Here is a 25,469-nt window from a genome sequence, read left to right on the forward strand (position 1 = left end):
GAAAGGTACTGCAATAACCATGGGTGATTTTAATCTTCTTATAGATTAGACAAATCAGATTGGCAAAGGTAGCCTGGAAGATGAGTTTTTAGAGAGTGTATTCAGGATAGTTTCTTAGAGCAGTAGGTTCTAGTGCCAACCAGGGAGCAGGCCATTCAAGATCTGGTAGTGTGCAATGAGACAGGATTAATTAACGACCTCATAGTAAAGGAGCCTCTAGGCAGCAGTGATCAGTGATTGAATTTCACATTCAGTTTGAAGGTGAGAAATGTGGGTCTAAGACTAGTGTTTTAAACTTAAGTAAAGGCAATTATAAGGGTATGAAGACAGAGTTGGCAAAAGTGAACTGGGAAATCAGGTGAAAAGATGGGACAGTAAAGAAGCAGTCGCAAACATTTAAGGAGATATTTCATAACTCTCAGCAAAGATATATTCCAGTGAGAAAGAAAGATTCTAGTAGAAGGATGCACCATCTGTGTCTAACAAGGAAGTTAAAGATAGTATCAAATTGAAGGAAAAGGCATACAATTCTGCGAAGATTAGTGGTAGGTCAGAAGATTGAACAGATTGTAAAACTTGCAAAGAATGACCAAAAAAAAGGGGAGAAATTAGAGTATGGGCAAGCTATTTCGAAATATAAAAACAGATAGTAAAAATTTCCGCAAGTATTTAAAAAGGGGGTAAAAGTAACTTTAGTGAGCGTTGGTCCTTTTAGAGAGAGGGTCTGGGGAATTAATAATGGGTAACAAGGAAATGGCAGAAGCGTCGAACAGGTATTTCGTGTCTGTCTTCACGGTACATGACATGAAAAAAATCCCAAAGATACTTGAAAAGAAAAGGTAAAAGGGAGGGAAGAACTTAAAACAATTACAATCACCAGGGAAAAGGTACTGGGAAAATTATTAGAACAAAAGGCTGACAAGTCCCCAGGACCTGATGACCTGCATCCTAGGGTCTTAAAAGAAGTGGCTGCAGAGATAGTAGATGCATTGGTTTTGATCTTCCAAAATTCCCTAGATTCCAGAAAGGTCCCAACAGGTTGAAAAATTGCAGATGTAACACCTCTATTCAAGAAAGGAGAGAGACAGAAAGCAGGAAACTATAGGTCAGTTAGCCTAACATCTGTCATAGGGAAATTGCTAGAATCCATTATTAAGGAGGTTACAGCAGGAAACTTAAAAATTCTTAATGCGATCAGGTAGAGTTAACATGGCTTTGTGAAAGGGAAATCGTGTTTGACTAATTTATTAGAGCTCTTTGGGGAAGAAACAAGCAACATGGATAAAAGGGAACCTGTAGATGTGGTGTACTTGGATTTCCAAAAGGCATTTGATCAGGTGCCACATAAAAGGTTGCTACACAAAATAAGAGTTCATGGTAAAGGGGTAACATATTAGCATTGATGGAGGATTGCTTAGTTAACAGGAAGCAGAGAGTAGGGATAAATGGTTCATTTTCAGGTTGGCAGGATAGAGCTAGTGAAGTGTCACTGGGATCAGTGCTGGGGTCTCAACTATTAAAATCTACATCAATGACTTCGATGAAGGGTAGCTATGGTAGCTAAATTTGCAGATGACACAAAGATAGGTAAGAAGGTAAGTTGTCAAGAGGGTTTAAAAGGGATATAGATAGGTTAAGTGAAGGGCAAAAAGTTGGCAGATGGAGTATAATATGGAAAAATGTAAACTTGTCCACTTTGGCAGGAAGAATAGAAAAGCAGTATTTTATTTAAATGGAGAGAGAATGCAGAACTCTGCGATGCAGAGGGATCTGTGTCCTGGTACATGAATCACAAAAATAGTAATTTGGTAGTAGAGAATTTGAATATTGCTGAAAATAGAGACATGTTATTGAAGCTTTTCGCCTAGCACTCATCAGGACAATCCACAAGAATATCAATGTAAGGGAAAACAACAACTTTATACTGTATCAGAAGAGAGTGCTGATTGGTTGGCAAGTGAACTTCGATTGGTACCAATCGGAGTTAAATAGATTCTTGATAGACAAGGGACTTTAGTGTTATTGGGGGCAGACCAGAAAGTGGAGTTGAGGCCACAATCAGATCAGCCATGATCTTATCAAATGGCGGAGCAGCCTCGAGGGGCTGAATGGCCTATTTCTGTTTCTAGTTTGTATGAGCTGAGTGTTTGGATATGCTGCGATAAATAAATACAAAGCTAGAAAATAGATTTTTATCTGATACAAAGCCTTGAACTGGTTGTGTCTACAATACTGTGCACCGTTTCAGCCCCTCCCCACAGTGGGGGCTCTGGGAAAAGCTTAGAGGAGCGGCACACAATTCATTAAACTTTCTGCTTTTATAACTTATCTCCCAATCCTCCACTGCTGCACCCAATCCTTCCCTGTAGCACCACCCACCCCCCCCATCCCCCAGACCTCCCCCACTGTCACCACATCTCCGTGCCCTGCATCAGCCAGTATGAACAGCCTCTCTGATATCAAAAACAGTATTGTCTTTTTAATATCTTCTGTTTCTTTGTTGTACCATTGAAAGATATGAGGTGCTAAAATGATGGAATCATTTTCTTTAGGACACTGGCTCTCAGACACAAAGAAAACTTTGTCCCCTACCTCTGCCCTCAGATTACTCGATCAATGGGCCAGTGTGTCCAGTCAACAGTTTCCAGGTCTGGAGCTGGCTGCAGCTTATTGTAATGTCAACCATCCATTTTATCAAATCACACTGACAGAGACTACAGTCTGATATTAAACATGGTGTTGGAGTCACGGGACTCCCTGTGTCACCGGAGAGTCTGACAGTCCCAAAACTCCATGTAAATCTGCAGTTTGTCAGGGTAATATTCTGACTGCCAGTGGGGTGTTTTGTACTTGGAGTATATATCAAAAATTCTGAGTCTTGTCAGAAAATTGTGTGGCGTGTACTTAAAATTGCCAAAATGTGCTATTGGTAGTCAGAGCATCCTGTAGGGAGCACAGAGTCAGAAAATGAACCTTTTGTGTATTCAAGTTTTCTAGTGATCGAGTGAGTTACTGGCACATTGAAGTTACCTGTCTCCCCACCTCTCTCCTCTCCTCTCCTGCCCAGCCCAGACAGATATGTCCCCTTGCCCAGACAGTTCTTTATTATTCCTGGTAACTTTTTTTTTGCCTCAGCGGTCTTGACCTTTGCTCTCCTGTCTCTCAGGACTGCATGAAGATGAAGATGTAAAATTCATGCTGAAAGGCAGCAAGTTAAAAAAAGTCAAGTCGGCTACATGGAAGAAGAATCGATGGATGAAACTGCAGGAGGATGGACTGTCCATCTGGTGTGAGTCCAGGAATAAGGCACCCACCTGTGAGTATCTCCGTGTGGGTACAGCACTGTGTTCATTACTGCTTTCGCAACCATGTGTTATCCTGAGGAACCGAGGACAGAGAGATCCTGTGAAGAAGGGGATGGTCTCAGCATTTGCTTCCCCTGAGTTCCCTGAGATGGCACAGGCCATTGTCAACATTTGCTTTGGCATTTCTAGAATTTATTCACCCATTATGACAGTTCCAATTTTGTCTTCTGATATAACCAGCTTTGTTATATGTGCTTTCATTACCATTCTGCCTGTCTGTCATCCTTCCATTGCATTGATACCTGTGTCCAGTATCCGGACTGTTTCAAAACCTGGTAACCATTGAGCCTTCTGTTCTGTTCTTTGTAATATGGCAGAATGTGTCATTTGTTTCATGAAGGTTTCCCCAGGATTTTCTTTTAAGATAGCAGACATCTGATTCAACAGAGTCTCTTTCTCGGAGAACTGTATGCCAGATAGGACCAGATGAGACCCCTTAGAACAATCTAGTGATTTTAAACGCTGGGTCAAATCCAGGGATTGCAAACTTGAGCTTTGTCAACCTTTTATACAATCCGTTAAAGTCCATGATATACACTTTCGTGGATTGACCATTCATTTTTAAAAAGTTGTCAAATTCTGACCAGGCCTCATAGGTATTTCACAGGCCACCTTTCATCCAGGAATGTTATTAGAAAGTTCAAACCTGTGTCCACATATCAACCTCATTCTTCCACTGGTCATATGGTTCAGATTCTGAGAATATCAGAGGGTAATCATACCCTAACAATTTAAACCTGCTTTCTGCCATTTTCCCCCTCACCACTAGGATTTTAATTTTATTTATAACTTAACAGAAAATAAATATTGTTGTTTCCAACCTCCACCTTCTAGGCAACCACCATCTGCTACCATGTTCAAACTCAGATAGCCAGGCAGCATCCGATAGAACACAGGAGCCCAGTCTTTACAGAAACACACATTGTACACCTCCAACCAACAACCCCTCTTTCAGTCTGCTGCTATTTATTTAGCACATGTGAGGCCCCAATTAATGCCAACCACCAAATATAATTAACATCCAATTGATTTACAGTTAACAACAGGGGAGGTGGTATGAGTTGAACGAGTGTGTGTTTGTGTACCAGGATGGTAAATATTGTCGTTCTCAGGTAAACCCTTCCTCTTCATTGCCCGGGCAGTAAGCTGACAGTGCCAACTGCCCAGCTGTTGGAGAGCCTGCCTGATTTTTCAGTCCAGATTTTTGGCCAGTCCATGAAGACTTTCCTGGCTGATTTTCAGCTCTTTGTCTATTGTTATTCTCTTGTGTGATATTTCAGTTTCGGTGATGGATATCCGGGATGTCCAAGAGGGCCACCAGTCAGAGGTGATGAAGAAACATGGCAGCAGCTTCTCCGAGAAACAATGCTTCACCATCGTGTTTGTGAGCAGTCGGACCACCCTGGACCTGGTGGCAGCATCGGAGGAAGAAGGGAGGCGATGGGCTCAAGGACTCAAAAAACTGATTAGAAGAGTAGAAACCATGAGCCAGCAAGAGAAAATTGAACAATATCCTTTGTAAAGTTCTTTAGACAGAGAATGGGGAAGATGTAGGCTGGGAAGTAGATTGGGTTCCAGCACGGTCATTGTACATCAAGGACCTGCTGCTATTTTAAATGATTCTGGGTGCTGATGATGCTCAGCATCATGAATTGAGTCAGTGGTAAACCATATAAACACAGCTGAAAACAGCCTCCAACTCGACATCAATGTGGTAAACTTGGCCAAGAATAAACCAAACAGACATTTCAGAATTGCTTCTATTGTGCTACTGCAAAGGGTGTTTAGTATGGCCCAGGGTTATCCCTGTCTAATTTCCACTCTCTCTTCTGTGACTGAGCACCTAACCTACACCTCCTGATGACCTGGTTTTTGTTGAGTGTTGTATCGATTTGCCTGGAGTTTCTGTTCATCTTGCATAAAATTTCCTCAGATGTGGGAATCCAGAACAAAAGCATAACCTTAAAATTGGAGACAGGCTGTTGAGGGGTGAAGACAGGAAACCATTCTTCACACACAAAGGGTCCTGGAAATGTGGAATTCTCTTCCCCCAAAAAGTTGTTGAGACCGGGGGTCAATTGAAAATTTCAAAATTCAGATTGGTAGATTTTTGTTCAGCAAGCGTATTAAGGGATATTAGAAGATCCGACCATGATCTAATTGAACGGCAGAACAGACTTGAGGGGCTGAATGGCCTCCTCATGTTTCTATATTCCTAAATTGTTTCAGTTAATGCTGCATAAGGAAACCATGGGATTCCAAACTCCAAAAAGAGGCACGAGCCATCTGATGAACAGGGCTGGATTTTATGGGGCCCCCGAGGTGGGGTCAGAACCAAGGGAGGGGAGGGGGGGGGGGGGGTGGGGAGAATTGCAACAGAGGGGGGGGCGGAGCGCCCATTGCCACCCCATCGCCAAGTGATTGCCCTGGGGGCAGGGTAGGCCGACGATGGCCTTCCCTCCCCGAGGGCAATTGAGGCCCTTAAGTGGCCTATTAATGGCCACTTAAAGGCTTCTTCCACCCGTCACTGGGATCTTACCAGCGGTGGGGGTGGGGGTGGGGGGGGGGGGGTGGGGGGTTGCCATTGCCACAAGGGGAGAACACCTTGCAAAATGAGGTGCCCTCCCTGCGGGTTTGAGGAGGGGGTGTCCCTCCTCCATGGCAATCTGTGGCCCAATCACCACACCCTTCACGGGCCTTCCGGCCTGGCTCCGGCGATCTCGCCTCACTTACCAGAGCTCCGGGTTCCAGCCCTGGGCCTGGTCCTGGGTCCGAGGCCCCTACAGTACTGGCAGTGGCCACCGCTCCTGGTAGTGCTGTTGATACTGCTGAGGAGGCGAGATCCCCGTCTTTAAAGGGATGGAGATCCCAGCGCCAGAAATGTTGCCTCCGTAACAATGGATATCACGCCGGGGAGAGCGAAAGGCCGAGGTGGGGTTCCCACCGCCTTTTTGGCCCGGCACCTGGAGCCCCACCTCCTGCACAAAACCTAGGCCACACGGTGGAGAAAGCAGGTTAAATCCCCCAATGAGTGTGTACGAGTGTCACAGCTTCTTTAGCAACTGGGTTCAGCAGATGCTAAAATTAAGGAATGACCATAGAAGGTCTGAGAGGAAAGACTTTTTCTGTCTCTTTAACAGTACACTCTGATTTCTACTGATAATTTTCATGAATATGGTATTTGTTCAAAGCTCCACAAGCCAAGGCCTGGCCTAGTACAAGTGTAACATGAAGTCTTTGCCTTTTATATTCCATGCCCCTGGTTGTGAGACCCACATCTCAGCTGTGCTTTGTTACCTGCACTCCCACCTTCAGAGATCTGCAGTGGATTTACAAATGAGGCCTATGTTACAGAACACCTTAAATCTACCCCAGAGGGGAACAGGAACAGCCCCTTCATTTCACTGGGCTGCCTGCTGCCAAATATATTATAACCCAGATGGCCTTCCAGAGGCTGCGAAAAGGAATGTTGAGAAAAAAAATAAATTACAATGCAGAGGCAGGGCTGTCAGTACATGTTGGGGATGAAGTTCGACTTGTGCAGTGAAGGGTATTATAGCATCTGCTACATTGGAACTAATTATCAGACAGCAGGTGCGTAACCGCCATTGGGTGACACCACCCGCACCCCTCCCCCACCCCTTGTCGAATTTCACCCCTGTACTGGTAAAATGATTTAAGAGAACACGTGAGCACGAACATTCTGAGTTGTTGCTGGCAGAAAGGTTTCTCACAGACTTGGTAAATTTATCCCATGGTATCTGTTTCTGGCTCCAGAGATTGATGCACTAAATCCACACAGACATTTTTGCTCTGTTCTATATCTGTGCACAATTTTCTTTAAGTAATGGTGAAATGAGCAGAGGACAGTGGGCTGCATTGTAGATATGGAGGGAAAATATTCAGTGCGATGATTTTGGGGGAGTATGGAAGTGGAAGCAGGTACAGTGGCGATGTTTGAGAGGCATCTTGACAAATACATGAATAGGATGGGAATAGAGGGATATGGTCCCCGGAAGTGCAGAAGGTTTTAGTTCAGACAGGCATCAAGATCGGCGCAGGCTTGGAGGGCCGAATGGCCTGTTCCTGTGCTGTACTGTTCTTTGTTCTTTTGGAGCTGGTGGGATTTCGCTGCTTATCGAAGAAGGATGTCTCTTTAAGTTTGCAGAAGTATTTTCAGACAGAAGGTTATAAAAACATGGTTTGCTTCAGAGGCTATATTATTCATTAAGAGGCAATTGGATTAATATCAAAAGAAAGGATGAGATGGGATTAGAGTAGAGAGCTGCAGCTGGAGATCGAGCACCTACGTGAGCATGATGGACTAAATGGCCTCCTGTGCTTCTGTCAGCCAGTGCAATGTATCAGCACTTACTGGGCCTATCGCTCTCCTTCAAGCCTTGCAGCCAGTTGTGTATTCGTGCATGCGCTGTGAGCACTGCTGTTCCATTTTAAATTCCAGTACAGTTTCCTAACTAAGTCTCTGCTGGTTTAGTTAGAGTCAGAGTTATAGAGCACAGAAATAGGCCCTTCGGCCCATCGTGTCTGTGCCGGCCATCAAGCACCTATCTATTCTAATCCCGTTTTCCAGCACTTGGCCCATAGCCTTGTATGCTATGGCGTTTCAAGTGTTCATCTAAATACTACTTAAATGTTGAGGGTTCCTGCCTCTACCACCTCTTCAGGCAGTGCATTCCAGATTCCAACCACCCTCTGGGTGAAAACATTTTTCCTCAAATGCACTCTAAACCTCCTGTCCCTTACCTTAAATCTGTGCCCCCTGGTTATTGACACCTCCGCTAAGGGAAAAGTTTCTTCCTATGAACTCTATCTATGCCCCTTATAATTTTGTACACCTCAATCGTGTTCCCCCTTAGCCTTCTCTGCTCTAAAGAAAACAACCCTAGCCTTTTCATTCTCTCTTCATAACTGAAATGTTCCAGCCCAGGCAACATCCTGGTGAATCTCCTCTGCATTCTCTCCAGTGCAATCTCATCCTTCCTATAGTGTGGTGCCCAGAACTGTACACAGTACTCCAGCTGTGGCCTAACTAGCATTTTATACAGCTCCATCATAACCTCCCTGCTCTTATATTCTATACCTCGGCTAATAAAGGCAAGTATCCCATATGCCTTCCTAACCACCTTAACTACCTGTGCTGCTGCCTTCAGTGATCTATGGACAAGTACATGATCCCCTGTACTTCCTATGGTCCTACCATTCATTGTATATTCCCTTGCCTTGTTAGTCCTCCCAAAATGCATCACCTCACACTTCTCAGGATTAAATTCCATTTGCCACTGCTCTGCCCATTTTACCATATATATATATATATATATATAGTTATTGCCTTAAATCCAGCCACCTTGATCCATCAACATCTAGTGAAGGCTGATAAAAATAATGACAACAAAATCAGCTTCAAGGAAGTGAAAAATCTGCTGAAGATGATCAATCTCAAAGTAAATGACGATTATGTCAACTCACTCTTTCAGGTAAGATCCAGCAATATATCAATGAGTGTTTATCCATCATTGTACATTTGTCCTTTCATGCAGTGACACCTGACCCTTTGCTTGTGTGATATGTTGCTGAAATAAAAACAAGAAATGCTGGAACAACTCAGCAGGTCTGGCAGCATCTGTGGAAAGAGAAGCAGAGTTAATGTTTCGGGTCAGTGACCCTTCTTCGGAACTGACAAATATTGGAAATGTCACAGGTTATAAGCAAGTGAGGTGGGGGCGGGGCAAGAGATAACAAAGGAGAAGTAGATTGGATAAGGCCACATAGCTGACCAAAGGTCATGGAGCAAAGGCAAACAATGTGTTAATGGTGTGTTGAAAGACAAAGCATTAGTACAGAAAAGGTGTTAACGGACTGAATATTGAACAGCAGCAAGTGCAAACATGAAAAAAAACAGTGGGTAAGCAAACTGAACAAACTAAGATGAAATGAAATTAATTCCAAAAAGGGTTGTAAAAAATGTAAAGAAGAAAAAACAACTAAAAATGAAAGTAAAATGGGGGGCTGTCATGCTCTGAAATTATTGAACTCAATGTTCAGTCCGGCAGGCTGTAGTGTGCCTAATCGGTAGATGAGATGCTGTTCCTCGAGCTTGTGTTGATGTTCACTGGAACACTGCAGCAATCCCAGGACAGAGATGTGAGCATGAGAGCAGGGGGGAGTGTTGAAATGGCAAGCAACCGGAAGCTCAAGGTCCTGCTTGTGGACTGAGCGGAGGTGTTCCGCCACGCGGTCTCCCAGTCTGCTCTTGGGCTCCCCAGTGTAGAGGAGACCACATTGTGAGCAGCGAATACAGTATACTACATTGAAAGAAGTACAAGTAAATCGCTGCTTCACCTGAAAGGAGTGTTTGGGGTCTGGGATAGTGAGGAGAGAGGAGGTAAATGGGCAGGTATTACACCTCCTGCGATTGCAGGGAAAGGTGCCATGGGACGGGGATGAGGTGGTGGGGGTAATGGAGGAGTGGACCAGGGTGTTGCAGAGGGAACGATCCCTTCGGAATGCTGACGGGAAGGGAGGGGAAGATGCATTTGGTAGTGGCATCATGCTGGAGGTGGCGGAAATGGCGGAGGATGATCCTTTGGATATGGAGGCTGATGGGGTGGAAAGTGAGGACAAGGGGAACCCTGTCATGGTTCTGGGAGGGAGGGGAAGGGTTGAGGGCAGAGGTACGGGAAATGGGCCGGACACGGTTGAGGGCCCTGTCAACCACAGTGGGGGGGAAATCCTCGGTTGAGGAAAAAGGAGGTCATACCAGAAGCGCCGTCATGGAAGGTAGCATCATCAGAGCAGATGCGTCGAAGACGGAGAAACTGGGAGAATGTTGCTGGGCTGATTAGAGTGAATAGTGCCACGGGGGATCCAACCTTAACCCCGGGTGTCTATTGGTCTAATGCCTCAGCATCCAGCCTGAGGGGAGAACTGGGGAGCTGGTCGATACAACAGTACTACAATATTTGTTACAAACTGGTCTGTTTAGTAAATATTAGAAAAATTGCATTTCTGTAGCATCTTTCACAACCTCAGGAGGTCCCAAAGCACTTAGCAACCAATGAGGTATTTCTGAAGTGTAGTCACTGTGTGCAGGAAATATGGCAGCCATTTTGCACACAGTTTGGTCCTGTAATGAGAAGCTATTTATGTTGTCTAATGCAACATAACTGAGATGTGTGGAGTCCAGTTTGTTAAACATCTCAGATAGGTTTATTACAGCTAAACTAATATCTAGTGCAGAGCTAACTATTTGCAGGACTTGCCTGTTGGTGTCAGTTATCGAGTGAAACTGGCAAGTAGTCACATGACTGCATCTTGGTATTCAGCTCATTAGCATACTAAGATCTTAAAGGTGCATCACTCTTAAAGGCAATCACACAACAGGTCCCACAAATATTAGTGGGATAATGACCCAGATAATTTTTTAGCAATGTTGATTGAGGGTTAAATATTGGACAGGGAGAACACCCCTGCTCTGATCAAAATAATGTCATGGGATCTTTCAAGTTAACCTGAGGAGGAAGAAGGGATCTCTGTTTAATGTTTCATCTGAAAGACGGCACCTCTGACAGTGTAACGCTCCCTCAGTACTGGCACTGGAGCGTCACCCTTGATTATTTTTTTTTTAGATTAGAGATACAGCACTGAAACAGGCCCTTCGGCCCACCGAGTCTGTGCCGAACATCAACCACCCATTTTATACTAATCCTACACTAATCCCATATTCCTACCAAACATCCCCACTTGTCCCTATATTTCCCTACCACCTACCTATACTAGTGACAATTTATAATGGCCAATTTACCTATCAACCTGCAAGTCTTTTGGCTTGTGGGAGGAAACCGGAGCACCCGGAGAAAACCCACGTAGACACAGGGAGAACTTGCAAACTCCACACAGGCAGTACCCGGAATCGAACCCGGGTCCCTGGAGCTGTGAGGCTGCGGTGCTAACCACTGCGCCACTGTGCCGCCCGGTCCCTGTGCTCCGGTCCCTGGAGTCGGGGGGACGAGAACAGCAAAATGCTGTTACTGAGCCTCAGCTGACACATTTTATTGCTGTATTGCACCTATATAGGTTCATATCTGAAGGATGATAACCTGGACTGTCAACATTGGACAGACTCTGGGGGCAGGATTTTTATTAGTTTGTGAGGGCGGGCAGTCACTTCAACCCACCCTGGGATCGCCAGCTGGTTTCCCCAAAGCAAAGCTGGCGCGCTCCATGTCCAAATGGTAGTTTCAGGAGTGGGAAGAGGCAACCTGCCTGCTCTATACTGATGGCCAGTTAAGCCCATTAATGTTGCCAGTTTTGTATTTTGGTTAAGATGCGAGTTCGACACACTGTCAGAACCACACCATGCAGAAGGAGGGGGTGACGCAGCAGGAGTGAGCTGGAAAGGGACAAAAGCAGAAGGCAGCATTGAAGAGGGAAGGCTGAGGGAAGGCCTTCATTCACGGGTGGCCAGTTGTGCTGAGTGAGAAGAATTATCTTTCGTATCTCTGCACTTTTGACAAGGGTATTTTTGAGGGGTGGTGGTGGGGGGGGGGGGGGTGGAATCGGGTCCTTCTAACAGGTCTCATTGGCTCATGTTGGGAATGGGGGGGGGGTGGACACAGAAGTTTCATAAAGACCCCACATTCCATTGCCAACGAAGGAAGGGCATTAGAATAAATGGGATGAAGCTTCTCCAAGCTTGCTCCGACTAGTGATGAGGAGCAGCATCTGCCTGGTTAACTGGGGTGAAGGGGACAGGAAGGAGGGCCAGGAAGGCTGCAGACTCTCCAGCTTACACAATCTGCACCAGCATGCACCATCACTCTACCAACCTTCACTTCCCATTCTCCTGTCTCTTGCCAACGTGAAAGGGAAACACACAAGTCAGCCTTATTGCAGCACTTTTTCTAGTGCTTTATCGCTTAACATCTCACTATTATTTACATCAGAAACACCCAAGTGACCCACAAGGTGACATCAGCGATGCAGTAGCCTGTACACATGGCCACTCCTACAAGTTGCTTCCCCTGTGGCGGAGGGTGAGGTGGAGTCAGACTGCTCACTAGTGCCTGTCTGAGACTGGAATGCCTCTGGCCATCGAGCTCAGGGTGGAGGGGCTGCAGGGCCCTAGCAGGGTACTAGCAGCACTGCAAGGACCACTTCTGTCACAGGGTGTGACTCCACAGATGCTTCGCCCATTGTTTCCTCAGCCCTTTCATGGCACCCTTGATTGCTGGAAAGGACCACCAGCTGGGTGCAGCTGGCATCCACTCCATGCTTCATTGCACCATTTTGACCACTGACTAGTCACTGCTACAGACTGTGGCATACACTCCGTGCATGTCAGTACATGGTTCCTGCATCCACTGAGAGTGATGCCGCATATGGTTCTCCATGAGGTTGGCCAGTTTCTCAATGGAGGAATTCATGCACTCAAAGCACAGAGACATTGTGGAGCACATGACTCCTCCATCCTCATCCCATGACTCTTCAATGCCTCAGGTAACTCTAACATGTAGGAACACCTCTCATGCTGATTCTCCAGGTAGAGCTGCATGTTTTATGACTCCCTAAGCTCTGCATCTGCTGTGCCTGTCCTCCATCCTCTGAAGCAGAGTATTACTTAAACGGAGAATGATTGCAGAATTCCGAGGTGCAGAGGGATCTCGGTGTTCTAGTGCATGAGTCACAAAAAGTTAGTACACAGGTACAGCAAGTAATAAAGAAGGCGAATGGAATGCTATCCCCTATTACAAGAGGAATTGAAAATAAAAGTAAGGATGTTATGCTTCAGTTATACAGGGCATCTGTGAGACCATCTCTCGAATACTGTGTGCAGTTTTGGTCTCCTTATTTTAGGAAGGATGTAAATGCATTGGAGGCGGTTCACTAGATTGATACCTGGAATGAGCGGGTTGTCTTATGAGGAAAGATTGGATGGACTGGGCTTGTTTTCACTGGAGTTCAGAAGAGTGAGGGGAGACTTGATTGAAGTTGATAAGATCCTGATCGGTCTTGACAAGGTGGATGTGGAGAGGATGTTTCCTCTTGTGGGGGAGTCTAGAACGAGGGGGCACTGTTTTAAAATTAGGGGTCGCCCTTTTAGGACAGAAATCAGGAGAATTATTTCTCTGAGGATTGTGCGACTTTGGAACTCTCTGCCTCAGAAGGTGGTGGAGGTGGGGTCATTGAATATTTTTAAGGCGGAGGTAGATAGATTCTTGTTACGCAAGGGGATCGAAGGTTATCGGGGATGGAAGGGAGTTTAGAATTCGAGACACAAACCGATCAGCCTTGATCTTATTGAATGGTGGAGCAGGCTCGAGGGGCCGAATGGCCTACTTCTGCTCCTAACTCGTATGTTGGTATGACTCTGCCTCCTCTCAATCTCCCAATTCTGATGTAACGTACACTTCACACTCTAATAAAGCACGAAGTCCCGCTGAGGTAAAGGTCTGACGACGTGTCTGGTTCGGGTCGAGTCGGTCTTCCGGGTCCAGCTTTCAGGGTCGGGCCAGGTCCGGATTGGTTTGGACTGGGCTGGGTCTGGGTCACACACAGTACTACCTTTTGCTCTGCTGGGAGGAAAAGGGAAGTTGAGTAAGCAAGCATCAAAATTTGAAAAGCCTGCCTGAGCTGAGAGTCTGGGACGTCAGGGAGGGAAACATACCTCGGGGTTCCATAGACTCTGAGTTTGCGCAGTAAGCGAGTGAGCGTCTCTATGACATCATCGCGCTCATGCTGGAGCTTCCTTCCATTCCATCCAACCAAAAGTGGTAAGTACAATGAGTGCACTATGGATGTAAAACGAATGCTGTTAACTGGAGAAAGTGAACATTCCGGTGGTTGGGTCGGGTTGGGCACGGGAAAAAATGGAAGGACTCTGGCCAGGTTGGGCTCGGGTCCAAAGAGGTTCTGTCTGGTTCGGGTCGGGTTTTTTTTTTCCAAACCTGAGCAGGCCTTTACACTGAGGTGCGAGTATCTACGCTAGTGGAGAGGTTCAGGAAAGATGTGACTGGGCAGACTCCAAAATGTCTTGCCGCTCTGACTCCTCGGAAACCTGTTGTCTTAGTCTGGCCTCCTGTGCTGCTTTCCGGCTGACCCTATATGGGAGATATAAGAGTAGATGGGATGAGAGATCAGGACAGTCACAGATGCTCATGCCGCTAAATACAATGAAATGACAGCTTCGGCATTGACAGCTCGTTGCACGGGGAGCATTGCCGTGCATCCCCTGAACCTAGAGATGTTGAGATATTTTCACTCTGTGGCGGACCTCTGTTTCTCCATCCCCAGTGTTAGAGTCATAGAGTCGTACAGCATAGAAACAGGCCCTTCGGCCCACTGCATCCATGCCGACCATTATGCCTATCTATACTAATCCCATCTGCCTGCATTAATTCCATATCCCTATATGCCTTTCTCATTCAAGTACCTGTCCAGATGCTTCTTAAATGTTGCTACAGTTCCTGCCTCCACCACCTCCTCAGGCAGCTCATTCCAGATACCCACTATTCTTTGTGTGAAAAATTTACCCCTTTGATCCCCTTTTAAACTTCCTATCTCTCACCTTAAATCTATGCCCTCTAGTTTTAGTCACCCCTACCATGGGAAACAGACTCTGGCTATCTACTCAATCTATACCTCTCATAATTTTATATACCTCGATCATGTCCCCTCTCAGCCTCCTTCACTCCAGGGAAAACAGACCCAGCCTATCCAATCTCTCTTTATAACTCAAGCCCTCCAAACCAGGCAACATCCTTGTGAATCTTTTCTGCACCCTCTCTAGCTTAATCACATCTATCCTGTAGTGCGGTGACCAGAACTGCACACAGTACTCCAAATGTGGTTATGGTCACTGATCTGAAAGTGCTCCCCCACTGACACATCAACCACTTGCCCAGCCTCATTTCCTAAGAGGAGGTCGAGTGTAGCCCCTTCTCTAGTAGGGCCATCCACATACTGCTTCAGAAAACTATCCTGGACACACTTAACAAATTCTTCCCCATCTGATCCCTTAGCACTAAGGCAGTCCCAGTCAATATTAAGGAAGTTAAAATCACCTACTATTACAACCCTATAATTCCTACACCTATCTGTGATTTCCCTACATATATACTCCTCCACTTCCCTCTGACTATTAGGGGACCTATAGTATAATCCCGTCAAAGTGATCACCCCTTTCTTATTTCTAAGTTCTACCCATATGGCCTCGCTGGACATTCCCCCCGGGATATCCTCTCTAAGTACTGCCGTGATGTCCTCCCTAATCAATAGTGCAACTCCACCTCCTCTCTTACCTCCACCTCTGTTACGCCGGAAGCATCAGTACCCCGGAACATTGAGCGGTCAGTCCTGCCCATCCCTCAACCATGTTTCCGTAATAGCTATAATATCACAATCCCATGTACTGATCTGAGTTCATCTGCCTTACCTGTAAGGCTTCTTGCATTAAAGTAAATGCAGTTTAGCCTACCAGACCTTCCACGCTCTCTGTCCTGCCCCTGCCCGGCCTGCCTACTGACTTGCTTGCTTTTACCTCTACATTTGCCTCAACTATCTCATCTGAGAGACTGCTACTTTGGGTCCCAGCCCCCTGCAAGACTAGTTTAAACCCTCCCGAGTAGTACTAGAAAACCTCCCCGCAAGGATATTGGTCCCCCTCCAGTTTAGATGCAACCTGTCCCTCTTGTACAGGTCACTTCTGCACCAGAAGAGATCCCAATGATCCAAGTAGCTGTCCTTGTGGCTTGACACTCTGGCCAGGTCAAGGGTCGGCTCCAGAAAGTGTCAGTGGCGCTATCTGTGGCAGCCCACCTTCCAGGCATGCTGTCTTATTCTCCCTGGTATTCAACTCCCTTTTGGCCTGTAAGGTGAATGAAGATGCAGTCAGGACAATGCCTCTCTCCCTCACCACTCTCAGATTTTCATCTTGTACACTGCTGCAGTTTACACTCCAGCCTCCCGTCCAGCAGCACCAAGATCCTGAACTATGCTTATGGGTCATCAGGGCAGCTGAGTACACATCTCTCCCATGGTCTGGAAACCTTTATGCGCACCAGCATGCCTCTCTCTCTTTTGCACTGGTGACCAGGAGGCATGCCATCTGGGTCTATCTTTGGACTCGCCTTTCCAGACCTGTAGCCAGTTCCTTCTCACCATTCCTCTGCTGCTGACCTCATGAGTCACCTCCAGCCATGCCCTCTTGGTGAGCCTTGCAGGCTTTCTGTTGCCACTGGCAGGGAACAGGATGTTTCTGCGCTCAGTCATTGCCTGCAATAGCACCTCCAATTTTATTGTAGTTTTAAAAAAAAAATTGTTCTTGGGATGTGGACTGTGTTAACAGGGTTGCATTTACTGTGCATCCCTATTCCTAGAGGAGCTGGTAGTTGGCTTGCTGCTTAACCTGTTGCTCCCATGGTGAAGATGGTGCTTCCACAATGGTGTTAGTTCGGGAATTCCAGGTTATCGACCCAGCGATAATGAATAAATACCAATCGATGTTTGAATATAAAAATACTCTTTTGATATTCCAGCAATATATGCCACTGAAGCAGATGAATTTTAACATACTTAATTTCTCCTTGGTAATGAACCGTCTAGGGTTGTAGCCCTCCATTTAGGCCTAGGAGTGAGTGATGTCTGAGCCAGTTCATTTAATTACCTTTTTATATTAACCAGTTTGCATTAAATTTAAATTTTAGATTTTGATCTTCAGAGTATAAACAAGCTACAGAATGAATGAATCAATGCCTTGTTGAATAATCAAGGACAGAGTCAGACAACTGGTCATGTACTAATAACCATTTATTGGTTACAACATCACAACTTAAGGCTAAAGTTGGGTACATAAACTTTATGTGTAAATGTAGTCAGAGTTCCCTAACAGTTAATGGACAGAATCACTGACCTGAAACGTTAACTCTGCTTCTTTCTCCACAGGTTAAGTAAACATTGAGTTTTTAACAGGATAACCTGTATCCAGATCTCTTTATACAAGCTCAAACTAGAGAACAATGAAATTTCACTAATGCTTTTTAATCACATTGTACTAACTGTGACTGAGATTACTGGTTCAGACAGATACTCAAAGGGAAAAGTTGTTAAGTGCACGACCGTAGCTGCCTTGTGCTGCTTGAAGCAAGATGTCATATTGAGCTGTTGTGTGTTGTACCACTTCTAATATTCTACTAGCATGCTGATAACACGACAATATGTGCTGGTTATTTTTATTCAATATGGAACACATGAACCATTAAATTATCTTGTCCTCTTTAGTGCACCTGCACTACACAATCATTGCTTTGTCACAATTTGTACCCTACTATCTCTACAATGACAGACACTTTGTTCCATTGAACCATCAGCAAGTTTGTAGAAACCCATTCAGAATGTCTAACTGGGAGTGGTGGCAGGTTGACTTAATGCAGCTTTAAATTAGATGCTTTTGATGTTTATTGTGCTAATAATTTTTTAAGGTATATGAAATGTATATTGGCTGCAGTCAATAAGCCATCTCCTTCTCTGTAACATGAAACCTGGGCCATATCTCGTCTCTGTCTGCTTTCAGCAATGTGACAAGTCCAAAACAAACAAATTGGAAGAGCACGAGATCGAGGAGTTCTGCAAGCTCCTGATGCAGCGACCAGAGTTGGAGGAGATCTTTCAGCGTTTCTTGGGCAAGGAACAGTGGCTGACTGTTGATGAGATGGAAAATTTCTTGAAGGAACAGAAGGAGATGGTTACGAAAGAAAATTGTCTGAGCATCATACAGAAATACGTACTTAATGATAATGGTATGGCCACTGTGTGTTCAACTCATTTTTAAACAGTAGCCGATCTTTTGTGGCAGTGCTATTTTTTAATCTGTTCGTGGGATGTGAACATCACTGGCAAGGCCAGCATTTATTGCCCATCCCTAATTGCCCTTGAGAAGGTGGTGGTGGGCTGCCTTCTTGAACGGCTGCAGCCCATGTGGCATAGGTACACACACTGTTATTAGGGAGGTGTGTGATCCTGAGTACTGTTGTCAAATTTAGCTGCTAATTTACCTGTTCCTCTAAGAGTACTGATAAGTATTTCCTGATAATTATGCGGGAGAAATGGGGAAGGTGTTTTGGAGTAATGGGATGATTTGGGCATGGGATGGCAGGATTTGGAAGGTGTATCCCAGGGTCTGAGACTAGTGTGTGTATTATGATAAAGAAGGGCAGAGATTAGAGGGTGTTTACTGTGAGTAGCTTACTGTTGGGATTATAGATCACAGAATTGGTCCCATATTGTGTAAATGTTGCAGGATGGTGATGCATGTCATAAAGTAGAAAGTTGTCCATTGTCTATTTTACAATATAATGCTGGTAACATGCTTGTGATGGAGATGGAGTTGGGTGGGGTTCCAGCGTATAGGTTCCTTGCGCTTCCAGATCTCAGGTCCACCCTCCTATTGCTGCAGAACCATGGACTGACCATTGAGCTCCCATCCCTGGGACTGACTTGATACTGCTACATTCTGGGACCCTTTTTCTTCTTGTCCTGCCAAACCCTGGGACCTTCCCAAGTTATGGCCAACCTATAGTCCTTCAAAAGTTGGATTTGGCTTAATGAGAGACTGGTCTTGCAGTTCTAGGATATGATCCTGTCATATTTTCCTGAGTAGTAATAACCTTGAATCTGTTTCCAATCTTCAGCCAAACAGAACCAGCTCTTAACCCAAGATGGCTTCATGATGTACCTGTTATCTCCTGATGGGGACATATTTAACTCGAGCCATGACCAGGTTTACCAGGACATGACCCAGCCACTCAGCCACTACTTCATTTCAACTTCCCATAACACCTATCTGATGGAGGACCAGCTGGGAGGACCAAGCAGTACTGAGGCATACATTAGGTAATTGCATGGTATTACATAGTGCATCGAATATACTGCACAGAAATAAGCCATTCAGCACAACAGGTTCATACTTGTGTTTATGTTCCACATGAGCCTCCACCCACCTTACTTCATCTAACCCCATCAATATAACCTTCTATTCCTTTCTCCTTGTATTTATCCAGCTCCCCTTAAACACATCTATGCTATTCAGCTCAATTACTGCTTGTGGTAGTGAGTTCCACATTTTAACTACTCTCTGGGTATCAAGACCAACTGCAGCAACTTGAGTATCAAAATCTAGGCTGATGCACCAGTGCAGTGCTGAGGGAGTGTTGCACTGTTAGAGGTGCCATCTTTCAGATGAGATGTTAAACCGAGACCTGGTCTGCACTCTCAGTTGGGCAAACAAGATACCATGGCACTATTTTGAAGAAGAGCAGGGGTGTTATCACCTGTCTCTTGGCCAATATTTATCTCTCAATCAACATAACTTTTTAACAAAACAAAAACCGATTATCTGGTCATTATCACATTGCTGTTTGTGGGAGCTTGCTGTGTGCAAATTGTCTGCTGCATTTCCTACATTATAACAGTGGCTACACTTCAAAAGTACTTCATTGGCTGTAAAGTGATTTGGGATGTCTTGAGGTCATAAAAGGTGCTATAGAAATATAAGTCTTTCTTTCTCAAGAACTTTTCTCCTGAATTCCCTGTTGGATTTGTTACTTACACTCTTGATTCATGGCCCCTAGTGCTGTTCTCACCCACAAGTGGAAACCTCTCTCTGTCTGTCTGATCAAAGCCTTTCATAATCTTAAAGACCTCTATCAGGTCTCCCCTCCATCTTCTCTTTTCTAAAGAATAGATTCTCAGCGTGTTTAATCTTTCCTGATAGATATAACCTCTCAGTTCATCTTCGTAAACTGTTTTTTGCAACTTGCCCAGTGCATCTATAATAATTTTTATAATATGGAAACCAGAACCAAACACACTACTCCAAGCGTGGTCCAACCAAGGTTCAATACAAGTTTAACATAACTCTTTTGCTTTTCGATTCTATCCCTCTACAATTGAAGGCCAGAGTTTTGTTTGCTTTTGTTATGGCCTTATTAATTTGTATTGCTACTTTGTGATTTGTCTATCTTTACCCCAGATCCCTCTGCTCCTCTACCCCATTTAGACACTTAATTTTCAGCGAGCAGAGCCATAGAGTCATTACGGCACAGAAGGAGGCCATTCAGCCCATCGAGTCCATGCTGGCTCTCTGTAGAGCTCTACAATCAGTCCCAGTTCCCTGCATGCACCCCGTAGCCTTGTAAGTTTATTTCCCTCAAGTGCGCATCCAATTTCCTTTTGAAATCGTTCATCATCTCCGCTTCCACCACCCTCGTAGGCAGTGAGTTCCAGATCATTACCCCTCACATAAACAACAGCTGTTTCTCACATTCCCCCTGCATCTCTTTCCCAAAACCTTAAATCTGTGTCCCTTATCCTTTATACCATCAGCTAATGGGAACAGCTTTACTTTGTCTGCCTTAGCTAAACCTGCCGTAATCTTGTACACTGCTATCAATCTCCCCTCAATCTCCCTTATTCAAAGGAGAACAACCCCAGCTTCGCCAGCCTAACCTTGTAGCTAAAATCCCTCATCCCTGAAATCATTCTAGTAAATCTCCTCAACACCCTCTCAAGGACTCTCACATCCTTCCTAAAGTGTGGCAACTGGACTTGGATGCAGTACTCCATTGAAATGTATAAGATCCTGAGGGGTCTTGACAGGGTGGATGTGGAAAGGATGTTTCCCCTTGTGGAAGAATCCAGAACTAGGGGTCACTGTTTAAAAATAAGGGTCATCCATTTAAGACCGAGATGAGGAGAATTTTTTTCTGAGGGTCGTGAGTCTTTGGAATTCTCTTCCTCAAAAGGTGGTGGAAGCAGAGTCTTTGCCTTAAAAATATTCAGAGGTAGATAGATTCTTGATAAGCAAGGGGGTGGAAGGTTAGTGGGGGTAGATGGAAATGTGGAGAAATCAGTTCAGCCATGAACTTATTGAATGGCGGAGCAGGCTCGAGGGGCCGAGTGGCATACTCTTGCTCCTAATTCATATGTTTGTATGTCCAATTGTGGCCTAACTAGAGCTTTATAAAGGTGCAGCATAACTTCCCTGCTTTTATATACCTCTATATATAACGCTCAAGATCCTATATGCTTTGCTGACTACTGTCACAATTTGTCTTGCCACCTTCAAACATTTATGCACATAAACCCCCAGGTCTCCCTGTCCCTGCACACTCTTTAGAACTGTGCCTTTAGGTCTATATTGCCTCTCCCTATCCCTTTTGCCAAAATGCATCACCTCACAGTTCTCTGTATTAAATTCCATCTGCCACTTGTCTGATCATTCTTCTAGCCTATCTATGTTGTTGCAATCGATTTGGCATGGTCCTCACTGTCTGCCACACCTCCAAGTTTTGTACTATGTATTCCAATATCCAAATCAAAAAAGCAGTGGTCCTAGCACGTAACTGTGGGGAACACCACTGTCTACCATCCTGCAGTCTGAGAAACAACCATTTACTACGACTTGCTGTTTTCAGTCCTTGAGCCAATTTTTTATCAGGCTGACACTGAACCTCGTATTCCATGAGCCTCAATTTTGTTAACCAGCCTTTTATGTGGTACTTTGTCAAAATCCATATAGACAACATCCGTTGCTTTCCCTTCATCAATCTGCTCTGTCACTTCATCAAAAAATTCAATTAGATTAGTCCAGCATGATCTACCTTTTACTAACAGTAGTATAAGACACCAGTTCGGCCTCAGCTGGACTATTGTGTCCAGTTCTGGGCACCGCACTTTCGGAAAGATGTGGGGGCATTAGAGAGAGTACAGAAGAGTCATGAGAATAGTTCCAGGGTTGAGGAACTTCATTTATGAAGATAGATTGGAGAAGTTAGGACTGTTTTGCTTGGAGAAGAGAAGGCTGAGAGGTAATTTGATAGAGATATTCAAAACCATGAGGGGTCTGGACAGAGTAGATAGAGAAACTGTTCCCACTTGTGAAAGGATTGAGAACAAGAGGACACACATTTAAAGTATTTGGTAAGAGAAGCAAAAGTAACATGGGGAAAAACTTTTTCTCGCAGAGTGTGGTTAAGGTCTGGAATGCACTGCCTGAGAGTGTGGAGAATGCGGGGGAATGGAACTGAGTGAATTGCTCTTTCGGAGAGCTAGTTCAGACATCATGAGCTGAATGGCCTCCTTCTGCACTATAACGATTCTGTGATTCTTCTGTGCTGGCTCTCCTTAACTCAAACCTCTCCAAGTGCCTGTTGAATATTTTCCCTGTTTTATTGTTTCTAAAGCCTTACCCTGATACGACACTGATGTTAAACTGACCAGCCTGTAGTCACTAGGAATGTCCTCCCCCCCCGCCCCTTTTTTCTTGGATAAGGGCTTGCCACTTGCCAATCCTCTGGCTCCCCCCCCCCCCCCCGCCGCCCCCCCGCACTCCATAACTAGGGAAGATTGGAAGGTTATGGCAAGCCCTTCCATTATCTCCATCCCCACTTCCTTTAGCAGCCTAGTTTGCAAGCCAGCCAGACCAGGCAACGTATCCACTCTAAGCTTAGCCAGTCTTCCCAGCACATATTGCTTATCAATTTTCACCCCATCTATTACCTCTACCATCTCCGCTGCTACCGATATTTTGTCAGCATCCCCTTCCTTCGTAAACACCGATACAAGTATTCCAGCCTTGCCCACGAAGCATATATCACCCGCTTTGTCCCAAATAGGACCTACTTTGCCTCTTAATACCCACTTACTATTTATATTCCGGTAGAAGATTTTTGGGTTTATTTTTATGTTAACTGCCATTCTATTCTCATATTCTCTGTCGACCAGATTTACTTTCCTTTTCACTTCCCCTTTCAAAATATTGTATTTAGCCTGGTTTGCACTTGAAGAATTCACCTGACATGCAACACACACCCTCTTTTGTTTCATCATATTCTCCATCTCCCTCATCATCCAAGGAGCCCTGGCTTTGGTTCCCCTGCCATTCCCTCTTGTTAGAATGTACCTAGCCTGTACCTGAAACATTTCCTCCTTGAAGATCACCCATTGTTCCATTATAGTTTTTCCTGTCAACCCTTAGTTCCATTTTACCCTGACCAGATGCCCTCTCATTCCGTTGAAGTTGGCCCTCTTTCAATTGAGAAATTGTACTTTAATAATGGAGAAGTGCAAGGAACAGTCTAATCTAACCCTTCTGATACAATGATCACTGTTACCTAGGTATTCCCCCACAGACATTTGGCTTACACACACACACTCTCTCTCTCTTTCTCTCTCTCTCTCTCTCTTTTTCTCTCTCTCTCTCTCTCTCTCTCTTTTTCTCTCTCTCTCTCTCTTTTTCTCTCTCTCTTTTTCTCTCTCTCTTTTTCTCTCTCTCTTTTTCTCTCTCTCTTTTTCTCTCTCTCTTTTTCTCTCTCTCTTTCTCTTTTTCTCTCTCTTTTTCTCTCTCTCTTTTTTTCTCTCTCTCTCTCTCCTTCTGAATACCCCCAGTAGTGTGATCTCTTGCTTCTGAACTCTAACCAAACGGATTATGTCCTTGCACCCTGAAGAATATCCTCTCACCAACAATACAGTCAGTATTTAATCAGTACTGCCACCCCACCTCCCTTTTTTCTTTGGTTCTCTTTTCTGAATACTTTGTATCCTTGAATATTAAGTGCCCAGACCTTTTTAAGCCATGTTTTCATCATTGCTACAACATCATATTCCCACACAGCTATTTGTGCGTGTAGCTCACCAACCTTAATCCCCACACTTTGTGCATTCACATACATGCATTGCCTTTGTATTCCTCGTAGTCCTTCTCCGTCTTATTTTTTTAGAGATACAGCACTGAAACAGGCCCTTCGGCCCACCGAGTCTGTGCCGACCAACAACCACCCATTTATACAAACTCTACAGTAATCCCATATTCCCTATCACCTACCTACACTAGGGGCAATTTACAATGACCAATTTACCTATCACCTGCAAGTCTTTTGGATGTGGGAGGAAACCGGAGCACCCGGCGAAAACCCACGCAGACACAGGGAGAACTTGCAAACTCCGCACAGGCAGTACCCAGAATCGAACCCGGGTCCCTGGAGCTGTGAGGCTGCGGTGCTAACCACTGCGCCACTGTGCCGTTCCTATTTAATATGTTACTACTTCCTTCTCCAGTACTGTCCAACCCTCTCACTTTCATCTTATTCCTCTTTTCTACGTCTGTATGCTGATGCCCATCCCTCTGCCAATTTAGTTTAAACCCTCCCCAACCACACTAGTGAATCTCCCCGCGAGGACATTGGTCCCAGTCTTGTTGAGGTGCAACCCGACCCTGTTGAATAAGTGCTTCCTGCCTCAGAACTAGTCCCAATACCCAAGAATCTGAAGCCCTCCTCCTGCGCCATGTCTCAAGCCACGCATTGATCATTCCTATCTTCCTATTTCTGTTCTTCACTAACTGGTGGCACTAGGAGTAATCCAGAGATTGCTACCTTCAAACTTCTACTTTTTAAATTGCCCCCTAGCTTCTGAAAATCTGACAATTGGACCACAATACCTGCCCTCTCTGTCATTGGTACTAATGTGTACCACAACCTCTGTCTCACTCTCTTCCCCCCGCAGAATGTTCTGCACCCTCTCCTGGAACCAGGGAGGCAACACAATGCAGGACTCACAATGACAGTTACAGAAATGCTTGTCTGTCCCCCTAACTATGGAATCTCCGATTACAAGTGCATTTCTACTCTTGCTGTTCCCTCTTGTGCAGTCCTTTACTCATTGGCTCCATGGTCTGGACTGGACTCCTTCAAGGTGTCGGTCACTCCCAGCAGTTGCCAATGCTGAGTACTGGTTTGAGAGTGGCACACACCCTGAAGACTGCTGCACTTCCTACCTCTTCCTATTCTTCTGGACAGCCACCCATCTACTATCCTCAACTCTCACTGCCTGTGAGGTGACCAGCTCCTGAACGTACGATCCAGAAAACTCTCATCTTCCTTAATGCATCGCAGTGACTCCAGCTGCCCCTCAAGCTTGGAAATCCTGAGCTTGAACTCAAGTAGCTGGAGACACTCCTATACACCTGTTCCCCCAGGACACATGAAGTGTCCTGAAGTTCCCACAGGGATATTATGGAGGAGGTCTTTATGA

At 45.1% G+C, this 25,469-nt stretch overlaps 1 protein-coding gene across 2 annotated transcripts in view; it reads left to right on the top strand.

Annotated features, from left to right (window-relative positions):
• Positions 1 to 25,469, top strand: part of LOC137348028 (1-phosphatidylinositol 4,5-bisphosphate phosphodiesterase delta-3-like) — a 109,369-nt gene that overhangs the window by 34,578 nt on the left and 49,322 nt on the right. For both annotated transcript variants that reach the window (XM_068013112.1, XM_068013113.1), the window contains exons 2-6: positions 3,167 to 3,316; positions 4,646 to 4,874; positions 8,731 to 8,860; positions 17,953 to 18,178; positions 19,070 to 19,271. In XM_068013112.1, the coding sequence (XP_067869213.1) occupies positions 3,167 to 3,316; positions 4,646 to 4,874; positions 8,731 to 8,860; positions 17,953 to 18,178; positions 19,070 to 19,271 (937 nt within the window). The remainder of the gene's footprint in view (positions 1 to 3,166; positions 3,317 to 4,645; positions 4,875 to 8,730; positions 8,861 to 17,952; positions 18,179 to 19,069; positions 19,272 to 25,469) is intronic.

The sequence above is a fragment of the Heterodontus francisci genome, chromosome 33 (assembly GCF_036365525.1).
Source record: "Heterodontus francisci isolate sHetFra1 chromosome 33, sHetFra1.hap1, whole genome shotgun sequence".
Classification (NCBI taxonomy): domain Eukaryota; kingdom Metazoa; phylum Chordata; class Chondrichthyes; order Heterodontiformes; family Heterodontidae; genus Heterodontus; species Heterodontus francisci.